Here is a 13730-nt window from a genome sequence, read left to right as displayed (position 1 = left end):
TTCTCCCCTACAAGTGGGGAGTCAGGGCTTGAACCTGAGTCCTTGCACACTGTCATGTGTGTACTTAACCATGTTTGCCACTGCCTAGCTGATGCCCGCCTACCCCACGCAGGATGGAACTTCTTACAGATTCCTGTGATTTCTTCTTCTTCTTTTGCTTCCGGGGATTTAAAGCCATCTTATGCCGGGCAGCAGAGGAATCAAGACATCCCTGGTTGGATGCAGGGCGGTTAAATCCACTTGTCTTCTGGGTGCTACTGTTTGTGGTGAATGTGGTCAAGGACTGGGAGCGCACAGGTCCAGAGGCTGCCTCAGAAGACTTCTGGTTGGGTTGAGAAGGGTGAGGAGAGAATAAAAAGGCAGGTCAGCCCTGCATGTTGCCACTGTGTTCCAAAGCTCATAGTACCTCTAGCAGAGTGCAGATTTCTTCCTTGCTCCCATAGTAACACTGGTCAGCAGGTTCTTTGGAAGCCAGGTGCATACTCTTCTCTGGTTTCTTTACAGGTGGGATCAAGAAACAGGGAGTTTAGGTTGCCCTAAGCCTACCTCACTCCACTTAGATATCGTTATGCAATGAGACTTTTAAGCCTGAGACGCCAAAGTCCCAGGCTTAACCCCTGTCCTATCCCTCCCTCAACATAAGCCACAACTGAGCAGTGTTTTTGGAGAGAAAAAAAGTTATGGAATATTTACTCAATCGAATATTTCTCTGCAATCAAAAGAGTTGATATTGTGTCCTTTGGGACAAAATGAATCAAACAGGAGGTGATTATACTTAGCAAAATAAGTAAAGAGATGAAAGACACCGACCAGATGGTTCACTGATAGGTGGAATCTAAAGACTGAAACACATGAACTGGCAAAAACAGAAGTAAACAAATGAATTCTAAGTTTGTAAGAACTATGGACATTATCATCGGGAAGATTGGGGCACAGAACTTCAGTGGTGGGTGCTGTGGGGAGCTATAATATACACCCTGTAATCTTACAATCTTGAAAATCACTAATCTCTGAGAAAAATGGCTTGATAAAATAAAAACATACAAATAAATAAATAACTTCAAATAAGCTCAAAAATAAATAAATATGGTGAATTTAAAATGAAAGAAAACTGTGGCAGCTGTTCCTGTATCAAATATGACTGACTTTAAATTGAAACTATAGGCAGCAGCAGGTTAAGCACATGTGGCGCAAAGCACAAGGACCTGCATAAGGATCCTGGTTCTCCCCTGGCTCCCCACTTACAGGGGAGTCACTTCACAGGCGGTGAAGCAGGTCTGCAGGTGTCTATCTTTCTCTCCCCCCCTCTCTGTCTTCCCCTCCTCTCTCCATTTCTCTTGGTCCTATCCAAGAATGATGACATCAACAACAATAACTACAACAACAATAAAAAACAACAAGGGCAACAAAAAAGAAATAAATATTTAAAAATCTAAAAAAAAGAAACTATAAGCAACATAGATTACCATTATTTAGTGATGAGAGTCTGAATTCAAGTGCAAAAACCAGCACAAGGACTGGCGTAAGGATCCCGGTTCAAGCTCCCGGCTCCCCACCCTCAGGGGAGTTGCTTCACAAGCAGTGAAGCAGGTCTCCAGGTGTCTATCTTTCTCTCCTCCTCTCTGTCTACCCCTCCTCTCTCCATTTCTCTCTGTCCTATCCAACAAAGACGACATCAATAAGAACAACAATAAAACAACAAGGGCAACAAAAGGGAATAAATATATTTTTAAAATTAGATTTAAAAAAGTCTGAATTCATCATCAAGATCTAACAATCATAGACACATAGACACCAAAAAGAAGAGGCTGTACTATAACAAAAAGTGAAGAGGAAACAGTTCTACAGTAACATAGACTTGAGTTTGCCATTTAAGTGATGAAAAATAATTAGAAAACTAATTGGAAAACAAAGGACTTGCAGCAATACTATCAACCAAGTACACCTAAGAAATATTTCAACCAACAGCATAATATATATATTCTTTAGAGGTACACCTGGATCATTCTCTTAGTTAAACTATGTATTTCTAGACACAAAATAAGTTTCTATAATATTTTTGTAAAAACTGAAATCCTACAAAGTCTTTTCTCAGGCCCCAATGAAATGAAACTAGGAATCAGTAACACAAGTAGGTGCAAGTTAATGACATACCCTTAGTCAATGAATTACTTAAAGAACAGGTGAAAAGATAAAATGCTTTGACAAGAAAGAAAACTAATAGTACAGTTTAACAAATCTTTGATACACCAAAAGCAGTCCTCAGAAATTCATAGGTGCGAGGAAAGAGTATAATAGATCTGGAAAAAGACTTTCATCTTCATATCTATGGGCATCAAATATTTTTTACAAGGGATCTCAAGTGATTCAATGGAGTAAGGAGACTCTCTTCATAAAATGCTTTGGGGAAAATTGGATTAAGAAATTTTAGGGGGAAGTCGGGCGGTAGTGCAGCGGGTTAAGCACACATGGTATAAAGTGCAAGGACTGGCACAATGATTATGGTTTGAACCCTCAGCTCCCCACCTGCAAGGGGGTCACTTCACAAGCGGTGAAGCGGGTCTGCAGGTGTCTATCTTTCTCTCCCCTCTGTCTTTCCCTCCTTTCTCCATTTCTTTCTGTCCTATCCAACAACAATGACATCAATAACAAATAGTAATAATAACCACAACAAAGATAAAACAACAAGGGCAACAAAAGGGAAGAAATGGCCTCCAGGAGCAGTGGATTCATGGTGCAGGCACCAAGCCCCAGAAATAACCCTGAAGGCAAAAAATTATATTAAAAAAATTTAAAGAAATGAAACTGAACCACTACATGTCACCACACACAAAAGCAAATTTCAGATGGATCAAGAACTTGGATGTTAGACCAGAAACCATCCAACATTTAGAGACAAATACTGGCAGAACTCTTTGCCATCTAAGTTATATAAATATCTTTAATGGCACATGTCCATTTCTAAGGAAGATAAAACCAAAAATAAACCAGTGGGACTACCTCAAAGTGAAAGGCTTCTGCACAGCAAAAGAAACCATCCCCCAAACAAAGAGACTCCTTACAATTTGGAGAAGATCTTCACATACCATACATCAAACAAAAGGTTAACAACCAAAATATATAAAGAGCTCACCAAACTCAGTAACAACAACAACAACAACAACAACAAAATAAGTAAATAAACCCATCCAAAAGTGGGGAGAGGATATGAACAGAAAACAGCGAAGAGTCTGACAGCCATATGAAAACTGCACCAAGTGATGTCAGAGAAATGCAACCATTTCACTACCATGAGAATATTATACTTCACAAAATCTAGTAACAACAAATGCTGGAGAGGTGGCTAGGGGATAAGGGAGGGGTAAAGTTACCCTCCTCCACTGCTGCTAGGAATATAAATTGGTCCAACCCCCCATGGAGAGTAGTCTGGAGAACTCTCACAGGACTAGAAATGGACTTACCCTGTGATCCCGCAATTCCTTTCCTGGGGATCTATCCTAAGGAATCAAACACAGCCGTCCAAAAAGATTGTAGTATATCTATGTTCATGACAAAAAGGATTTGTAATAGTAAAGATCTGTGTATAACTATATTCATAGCAGCATAATTTGTAATAGCCAAAACCTGGAAGCAAGTAGGTGTCCAACAACAGATGAGTGGCTGAGAAAGTTGTGGTCTATGGAACAAATGTGTACACTATGGAATACTACTCAGCTGTTAAAAATTGTGAATTCACCTTCTTTACCTACTCTTGCATGAAGCTTGAAGGAATCATGTTAAATGAGATAAGCCAGAAAGAGAAGGAAGGTAACTGGATGATCTCATTCATGAACAAAAGTTGAAAAATAAAAGCAGAAAGAGAAAGCAAAAAGTAGAACTTGTATTGGGTTTGGTATATTACACCAAAGTAAAGGACTCTGATGGGAGGGCATTGGGGGCTTTCAGATCCTAATGCATGAGGTTGAGAAAGGACCTAGGATGGGAGTATGAGTATTCTACAGAAAAGTGATAAATTTTACACAGGTACCAACATCTGTATCTACTATAAACCATTAATATTCCCAATAAATTTTTAAAAGACTTTCAAGGCTTCCAGGTCCCAAGGTTAATCTCCTGCACCACCATAAGCCAGAATTGAGTAGTGCTTTGGTTACAATGAATGAGTGAATAAATCAACCAATAAATAAATTTATACCTGTATATTCCTACTAAAAAAAGTAGAAAATCTAAAAAAAAAGTAACCTAATGCTCCAATTTATGGAATTAGAGAAAGAAGAGCGCATTAAACTCAGAACTAGGAAAATGAAGGTAATAAAAACTAGTGCATAGGTTAGTCCTAACATAATTATTTTGCTGTTGCTGCTGTTGACATATTTAACTTAAAGTTGCCTCTCTTCATAGTGTATCACATCAAAAAACAGTGTTTATGCTGATTCATCAGTTATATTCATTATAAATCATCTTTCTATTGACTTTTCAATCAGCCTGGAAATCTACCAATTTGGGAGAAGATATTTGCACACTACCTGACAGACAAGGAATTGATAGTTTTGAAATATTTTTCAATTCTGAGGAGGAAAAGGAGGTCAAATATGGATGTGTCATGCCCTACAACTTCAGCTTATACTACAAAGCAATCGTAATCAAAAGAGCGTGGTACTGCAATAAGAATGGACACTTGGTTCAACAGAGCAGAATCAAAAGCCCAGAAATGAGTCCACACATATACAACCACTGAACATATGACAAAGGGGCCAAAATCGTTAATGGGGGTAAACAAGGCCTCTTCAACAGATGATGCTGGGAAAATTAGATGGCCACATGTAGAAAAGTTAAACTAGACCACAACCTGACACCATCAAAATGGGTTAAAGATCTAGATACCAGACCAGAAGCACTTAAATTTATAGGAGAAAATGTCAGTGAAACTTTGCAGTTCCTTCACATCAAAGATGTATTTGGAGACTCAAGCCCCTGGGCATGCAAAATGAAAACAAGAGTAAATAAAAAGGATTGCATGAAACTAAGAAGCTTCTATACGGAAGTCCGGCAGTAGCACAGCTGGTTAAGCGCAAGTGGTGCAAAGTGCAAGGACCGGCATAAGGATTCCGCTTTGAGCCCCAGGCTCCCCACCTGCAGGGCAGTCACTTCATAGGCAATGAAGCAGGTCTGCAGGTGTCTGTCTGTCTCTCCCCCTCTCTGCCTTCCCCTCCTCTCTCCATTTCTCTCTGTCCTATCTAACAATGACGACATCAATAACAACAACAACAACAATAAAAAACAGTAAGGGCAACAAAAGGGCAAATAAATAAAAAAGAATAAAAGAACTGGTACAGATCTACAAAAGGAGCAAAAATAACACAATTAAAAAATGGATCAAAGAACTAAGCAGTTTTCTAAAGAAGAGATACACATGGCCCACAGACATATAAAGAAATGTTCCACTTCACTTATCATTAGAGAAATGCAAATTAAAACTACACTGAGGGACCAGGCAGTGGCACACCTGGTTAAGCACACACTTTACAGTGTGCAAGGACCTAGGTTCAAGTCCCTGGTTACTTGGTTACTACCTGTAGGGGGAAAGCTTCACCAGTGGTGAAGCAGGTCTGCAAGTATTTCTCTTTATATCTCTCTCTTGCTCCCCATCCCCTCTCAATTTCTCTCTGTCTCCATCCAATAATAAATAAATAAATAAGATAAAAGCTACTTTGAGATACCATTTCACAGCTGAGAGAATAACTTACATAAACAAACCAGGAAATGACAGGTGTTGGAGAAGTTGTGGAGAAGTGGTCTAGGAGGTGGCACACTTGATAGAGCATTGGACTCTCAAACATGAGGTCCTGAGTTCAATCCCCAGCAGCACATGTACCAGAGTGATGTCTGGTTCTTTCTTTCTCTCCTCCTTTTTCATTAATAAATAAAATATTAAATAAAGAAGCTGTGGAGAAAAAGTTACTCCACTACAGTGCTGGTAAGAATGCAAACTGGTGCAGCCCCTTTGGAAGACTGTATGGATGGTCCCTAACAAATCAAAATGGAAATACCTTACGACCCAGCAATATCACTCTCAGGCATTTATCCAAAGGACACTCAAACACTAATTCATAGGGACATATGTTGCAAAAAAAAAAAGTAGAAGCAAACAAACCATTTCTTTTTAATTCATTTTTATTTTTATTTATTTATTTATTCCCTCTTGTTGTCCTTGTTGTTTTATTGTTGTAGTAGTTGTTGTTACTGATGTCCATAAATCTTAAACTCTTTTTTGTAAATATTTATTTATTTTCTTTTGTTGCCCTTGTTGTTTTTATTGTTGTAGTTATTGATGTCGTCATTGTTGGATAGGACAGAGAGAAATGGAGAGAGGAGGGGAAGACAGAAAGGGGTAGAGAAAGATAGACACCTGCAGACCTGCTTCACTGCCTATGAAGTGACTCCCCTGTGGGTGGGAAGCTAGGGGCTCGAACCGGGATCCTCACCGCTGGTCCTTGTGCTTTGTGCCACCTGCACTTAATCCGCTGTGCTACCGCCCGACTCCCGCAAACCATTTCTAATACTTGTGAGAGAAGAGAAAACACAAGTAGAACCTGAACCGGAGTTGGTGTATTGCACCAAAGTAAAAGACTCTGGGGTGGGTGGGTGGAGGCTTGTACAGGTCCTAGAAAAGGATGACAGAGGACCTAGTGGGGATGTATTGTTATGTGCAAAAACCGAGAAATGTTATATATGTACAAACTATTGTATTCACTGTCAAGTGTAAAATAATAATCCCCCAATAAAGGGGAAAAAATAAGACTTGTGAGAACTATACATTATAATCTTACATCTTTATACATTCTTGTAACATACTACTGATAACATTCAAATTTTAAGCATTAAAGTATTTTTTAATTTATACAAGTCGACAGGAAAAATAAACAATCCAATTAAAAAGTGAACAAAGATCTGAATAGACCCTTCTCTAAACAAGACTATAAATGGCTTGAGATATATGAAAAAATTCTCAATGTCACTTATTATTAGAGAAACGCAAACAGAAATTATGAGATACTACTTCAGCTCAGTGAATAATGCACCTGGTTAAGCACATATATTATCATGCACAAAGACCCAGGTTTGAGCACCCACTCCCCACCTGCACAAGAGACACTTCAGTAGTGGTGATGCAGGTTTGCTGGTATCAATATTTCTCTCTCCCTCTCTATTTCCCTCACACCTCTCAATTTCTATCTGTCCTATCGAATAAAATTTAAAAAAATAAAAAAAGGAAATATGGCCATCAGAAGTGGTAGATTCATTAGAGTCCTTAGAATCTGTGTCAGATTCTTCTAGACATCAGTTGCTGCTGGGCTGGCATGGGGTCTATCATGGAAGAAGATTGGAGACAAAGGTCACAGTGGATATAATTGCTCTCCAGTTACAGGGGCTCTGTTGTTGCTGAGTGGTTGAAAAATCAAGAGCCCAGAGTGAAAAACATAAGGTCATTTTTATTGCACCAACGCACTACAACTCCGACTTCTGTAGAAGGAGGGAAAGTGTGGAGTGGAGAGGACACTGGGTTCTTGGTATGTAATGGTGGGAAAGGACCTAAGTTGGGGGGTGAGTGATATGCAGACACCTATCACAGGGAGATGAGAAGTTCTACCCATGTGTTAACAACTGTACTGTAAACTATTGACTTCCCCCTTCCCCAAAAAAACAAGGTTAGGGGAAAATATCCCATTTCCCCATCTTCACTCTTGGTACCTGCTCAAACCAGGACCTTGTTCACTGCTGACTATGGTCAATGCTTCAGAAAATGACACACTGCAGAGTGTTGGATGGCACAAAACCAGAATTCTATATGGGTTGGTTCCCCTCCCATGTGGAACAGAAATAACTCAAGCAAACAATCGAACAAAGAACAATAAAACTAAATTTTCAACCCAGTGAACAGTCTGGTAGTTACCAAAGGGGGAAGGGGTCAGTTTAGCAGTGTGAATGGCTCTAGGACTTGGGTGGTGTCTGCCTACATATCAAGGTTATACTCTCAAATGTATATAGGATTATAAAGCAAGAAGGAATGAACAAACAATTCTTAAAAAGCCCAGAATGGGGAGTTGGGCAGTAGCGCAGTGGATTAAGTGCAGATGGCACAAAGCACAAGGACTGGCATAAGGATCCTGGTTCGAGCCCTCAACTCCCCACCTGCAGGGGGTGGGGTCACTTCACAGTCGGTGAAGCAGGTCTGCAGGTGTCTATCTTTCTCTCCCCCTCTCTGTCTTCCCCTCTTCTCTCCATTTCTCTCTGTCCTATCCAACAATGATTACATTGATAACAATAACAAGAATAACCACAACAATAAAACAACAAGGGCAACAAAAGGGAATAAATAAATAGATTTTTTTTTAAAAGACCAGAATGCCAGACATCTGTAAGAGATGATAACATGTTTTCCTTTGCTACAGCATGGGAGGACCAAGGTAATCTTATTGAGCAAGGTAAGTCAGAAAGAGAAAGACTTGGATGATCTCATTCACAGATGGGCTCTAAGAGAGAAAGAAGGACAACACAGGGCGAATCCTCAGTAGACTGTGGTCTATCACAACATATTTGAGGGCTCGGGAGGACCACTAAGAGGAAGCTGGGAACATTAATCCCTATGGTGGGGTAAGATGGTGGTTTGGTTGAGAGTGAAATGTACTGAACCTATTTTTGAGAAATATGGAAATGTACCCTCATGACAACAGAAGTCCTGTAAAACAACATTTCCTCAACAAAGTGATCCTGAATTTGAAAAATAGACTAGAAGAATTCTGGTGTGATCTCCTTGCCAGTGTTGACAGCTAATCTTTTCTGTTTCTGATAATCATTGTGCCAGTGGTCCTGTCTTTGAAAGTCTGGTTCTCTGGGAGATGGGGTTTTGTTTGAGGCTTAGCACAGAAATTACAATCCTTGTTCTTAGCATTCCCAGAATGATCTGAATTGGATCTTCGATGTCCTAAACTACTTCATCCCATCAAGATTTTAGAAAATATTTATTTATGAGAGATTTATGAGAGATATAGAGAGAACGCCAGAGTTTCACTCTGGCATAAGAAGTGTCAGGGATAAAACTCAGGACCTCGTGCTTACAAACCCTTCACTGTACCATTGCGCCACCTCCTGGGCCATGATTTTCTGGAATTTTCAAAAAGTGTACAGAACTTGTTTTGTTTTGTTTTATGTTATGTTGGTTTTTTATTTTTTATATTTATTTATTTTCCCTTTTTCTGCCCTTGTTATTGTTATACTGTTGTTGTAGTTATCATTGTTGTTGTTATTAATGTCATCGTTGCTAGACAGACCTGCTTCACCACTCATGAAGCTTCCCCCCTGCAGGTGGTAACCAAAGGCTTGAACCCTGGTTCTTGAGCATGGTAATGCTGAGTTTAACCAGGTACTCTGCCACCCCCCAATTTATTTATTTATTTGTATTTATTTATTTTCCCTTTTGTTGCCCTTGTTGTTTAACATTGTTGTGGTTATTATTATTGTTGATATCGATGTCGTTGTTGTTGGATAGGACACAGAGAAATGGAGAGAGGAGGGGAAGACAGAGAGGGGGAGAAAGATAGACACCTGCAGACCTGCTTCACCACCTGTGAAGCGGCTCCCCTGCAGGTGGGGAGCCAGGGGCTCCAGCCGGGATCCTTATGCCGGTCCTTGTGCTTTGTGCCACGTGCGTTTAACCCACTGCACTACTGCCCGACTCCCCGTTACATTGTTTTTTACTTTTCAGGGAGGAGAAGGATAAAACTGATCATTGGGGTTTTTCTTGGGCACCAGCAGACTCATTTAGTTGCTTCGTGCTTAAAGCTCATGACACATTTTACTTTGAGGCTGTGGTCCCTTCCATGGTCCTGCTGATATAAATCAGAAGCCCCAATTTCATCTTCAATCAGTATTGGCTAAGAAATCATGTCCCACCACATCCCAGCACTGAGCCCACAGCAATGGACAGAACAATGCTCTTGCTCTCACGGAGATGACACGTTGTCTTATGTCACAAGCTTTGGTCCTGACCTGGACAAATCAGTTTTGATGGTTTATCCAGAGAAAAGAGGAGAGGATACTAGAAGAACTTGGCAAGGTTCTGTCCCTGTGGTACCCCTAGTCAGTATCTGGTCACTGTCTGAGGTGACCCCTTATTGCAACCAGGCCCTTTTTGGGATGCTTGAGAAGAGAGCTTGAGGGTCAACTATTTTCAAGCCCAAGTCTAATAATAATAATGACTACAATAATGACAACCAGGGCCAGGTGGTGGTACACCTGGTTAGGCACACATATTACCAAGTTCAAGGACCCAGGTTCAAGCCCCCACTCCTCATCTGAAGAAGAGACTCTTCATGAGCAGTGAAGCAGGTCTGCAGGTGTCTTTCTCTCTCCTTCTCTACCTCCCCTCCCCTCTCAATTTCTCTCTGTCCTATAAAATAAAATAAAATAAATAAAATAAAATGGAAAAATGTCCACAGGGAGTGGTGGGTTCGTAGTTCTGGCACTGAGCCCCCAGAAATAGCCCTGGTGGCAAATTAATTCATTCATGAATTAAAGCCTTCTGAAAGACCATCAGCATTATTGATAAACTTCCAAAGAAACACTATACAACAACAGTTATACTGGCAAAAACTATATATATATAGTAAAAGAAAATTATTGTCCCTATGACAACTTTTGTTAGAATCATCAAACAAGTAAATGCAGAAAAACCTGAGGCTAACTAAGACCATGCTGAAATCCTAGGTGTATTTCCTCCCTAACTTGAGGCCAGCTCCCATAAACCTAATATAGGTTCGGATACAACACAGGACACTTAACACTTTAACAACTAGGAGAAAGCCTAAGATTCTCGTATATAGGAGTGACTACAAAAGCTGGATAAAGGCGAGAGACTGGCTTAGTTAATGATGGCTTCTTTGGCCACTATCAGTCCACCCCTTCACCCAGGATCCTAGACAAGTAATCCTTGCATCCCCCAATAGACAATATGGGCCTAGACCTCTGATAGATCCCTCTCTCTACCATCACTGGTCACACTCATTGGGAACATCAATTATAAGCTCTTTTGTAGGCTTCTTCAGGACCATACCCTCACTATGAAATAGCAATGGTGGGGACTGCACCACTGTCCAATGGGAGGCTGGGTCATGCTACTCTGCCATTAGAGGAAGACTGGCTCTGAAATGAGTGAAGTCTAAAATTTTCCCTGCTGTGACTATGGACTGTGAGCTGTATGATAGGAACTCAGAGGTTGTACAGGCTCCTGTGCTAAATATGAATGAACATGGGCCCTGAGCTAGATCATTGTGGTAAACAGTTAATTGCATTTATATATATTCTTCAAGCAAGTGAGCCCTAATCCTGCCACCTACTTCTATTCTCAACACTGACCACCATCTTCCCAAACAGTATTTCTGGTCCACCCCCATGTTAGCTATTAAGCTCAAGCAAAGATTATTAAAGCATAAGCTCCTAAGAACATTCCTAAAACAGACTTCCTAGCTTTGTTCTACCCTAAGGTCCATACTTTCATCTTTTCTATTCCAATTTCATGGTTCCCATCTGTTAAACATTTTGTCCCGTTTTCTGTCTTACTGTATTTCAGCCACCAAGTTCCAAATGCTATGATGATTCCATCCTGACTTCCCTGAGCAGATGACTTCACCAATGCTTCCTGGAACTTCACCTCTTCAGAGCCCTAACCCCATCAGGGAAATATAGAAACAGGCTGGAGGTATGGAATGACCTGCCAATGCACAAGTCCAGCCGAGAAGCATTTACACAAGTGTTTACACTTCCACCTTCTGATCCCAAAAAGAATTTTGGTCCATACTCCCAGAGGGATAAACAATAGGGAAGTTTTCATTGGAGGGGATGTCACACAAAACTCTGGTGGTGGAAATTGTATAGAATAACACCCCCATTGTAATTACACCCTATACAATCTTATAAATTAACATTAAATATTAATAAAAATAAAGCATAAAAGCAAATAAATAAAATAATGACAACTGACTTTTACTGATTGTCAGGCATGGGTTATTTCCCACACATGTAATTCATTCAAATCTTGCAATTCTTTGAGCCATTTACTCTTGTTATCTTTCATTCATATGGGTGGAAATAATGGACTTTTACCGGGGAGGTGTTAATGGTTTATGGTACAGTTGTTGACACACGAGTATAATTTCTCATATCATCATGATAGGTGTCTGCAAAATACTCTCACCCCCTACTTAGGTCCTTTTCCACCATCATGTGCCAGGACCCCAAAGCTCCCCTAGTCCCCTTTCTGCCCTCCTTCCCTAGGGCCCTTTGCTTTGGTATAGCGCACCAAGCCCTGTCCAAGTTTGACTTTGTGTTTCCACTTTCTGTCCTTGTTTCTTAAGTTCCACTAATGAGTGACATCATTTGGTGTTTATCCCTGTCTTTTTGGCTCATCTCACTTAACATCATTCCTTCAAGAATACTTTACTCTACCAGATAGGTAATATTTTAAGCATTCCCAGACCTCCCCCCCTCAAAAAAAAACAGTCTAATAAATCATAGTAAATAGGTCCATTCTACTGTCTTCCCAATACCCAAACCCCACCATCAGGGTTAACACTGGAGCTCAGTACATGCACAGTGACTCCATTGCTACTGGCGGACATTTTTCTTCCATAGAGAGTGAAACAGAGAAAGATAGAGAGGGGGAGAGACAGCTAGAAGGAGAGAGACCTGCAGCTCAGCTCCACCAGTCATGAAGCTTCCATCCCTATCAGTGGGAACTGGGGGAGGAGGGGTTTAACCTGGGTCCTTGAACACTGTGATGTGTGTGCTCTCCCAGATGAGCCACCACCACCATCACCACCACCACTACCAGCACTACCACCCCACCCCTGGTCCCAGGAGCATTCTGCTTTTGGATAGCAGGGAGGAAAGCTTTATCTTCCTAGCAATATCCACAGCAAGCCCTGGAGCATTTATAGATAGATGAGAGTGCTAGCAGAGTTTGACTGAATACTGAGTAGGGTCACTTAGAGGTAAGTGATGGGGTGAGCTTTATCAATTTATTTTTTAATTTTTAAAATCATGTTATTGGGGAAATAATGATTTATGAGACAGCTATCGGCATATGGTTACAGTTGTTGAAATATTTTACTTATTTTAGTGAGAGAGAGAGAGAGAGAGAGAGAGAGAGAGAGAGGTTGTGATACAGAGAGAAAGGCCAGAGTACTGTTCAGCTTTGGCTTATGGTTGTGCTGGGAATTGAACTGGGGACCTTTGGGGCCTTGGGCATGAAAGTTGTTTTGCAAAACCATTATGTTGTCCTCCAGCCCTGGATACAATGTTTTATCTTCCCATGATAAGTGTGCTTATCCCATAGTCAGCACACCACTCCCACCACCAATTTAAGTCCTCTTCCACCATGATGCACAAAGGCCCTCAGTCTCTTCTTTAAGCTCTCCTAGCCCCTCCACCCCCACAGCTCTTTGCTTTGTTGCAATACACCATTCCCAATCCAAGTTTCACCCTATCTTTTTCCTTTCATCCGTTGTTTGTTAAGTTTCACCTATAAGTGAGATCATCTAGTACTCATTTTTCTCCTTCTGGCTTATCTCACTTAATATAATTTCTTCAAGTTCCACGTCTTTATGCAATAGAGAGAGAAAGAGAGAGAGGTTGACCAGAACACCACTCCATTCTTTTATGCAATACCAGGG

General features: G+C 40.7%; 1 protein-coding gene across 1 annotated transcript in view; it reads right to left on the bottom strand.

The window, feature by feature from the left end:
* KIAA1210 (KIAA1210 ortholog) overlaps positions 1-13730 on the bottom strand; it is a 56794-nt gene that overhangs the window by 24151 nt on the left and 18913 nt on the right. The window contains exon 6 of the mRNA XM_060183425.1: positions 128-322. Coding sequence (XP_060039408.1) covers positions 128-322 — 195 coding nt within the window. The remainder of the gene's footprint in view (positions 1-127; positions 323-13730) is intronic.

The sequence above is a fragment of the Erinaceus europaeus genome, chromosome X, assembly GCF_950295315.1.
Source record: "Erinaceus europaeus chromosome X, mEriEur2.1, whole genome shotgun sequence".
Taxonomy (NCBI): domain Eukaryota; kingdom Metazoa; phylum Chordata; class Mammalia; order Eulipotyphla; family Erinaceidae; genus Erinaceus; species Erinaceus europaeus.
This window is presented reverse-complemented; position numbering and strand designations above follow the sequence as displayed.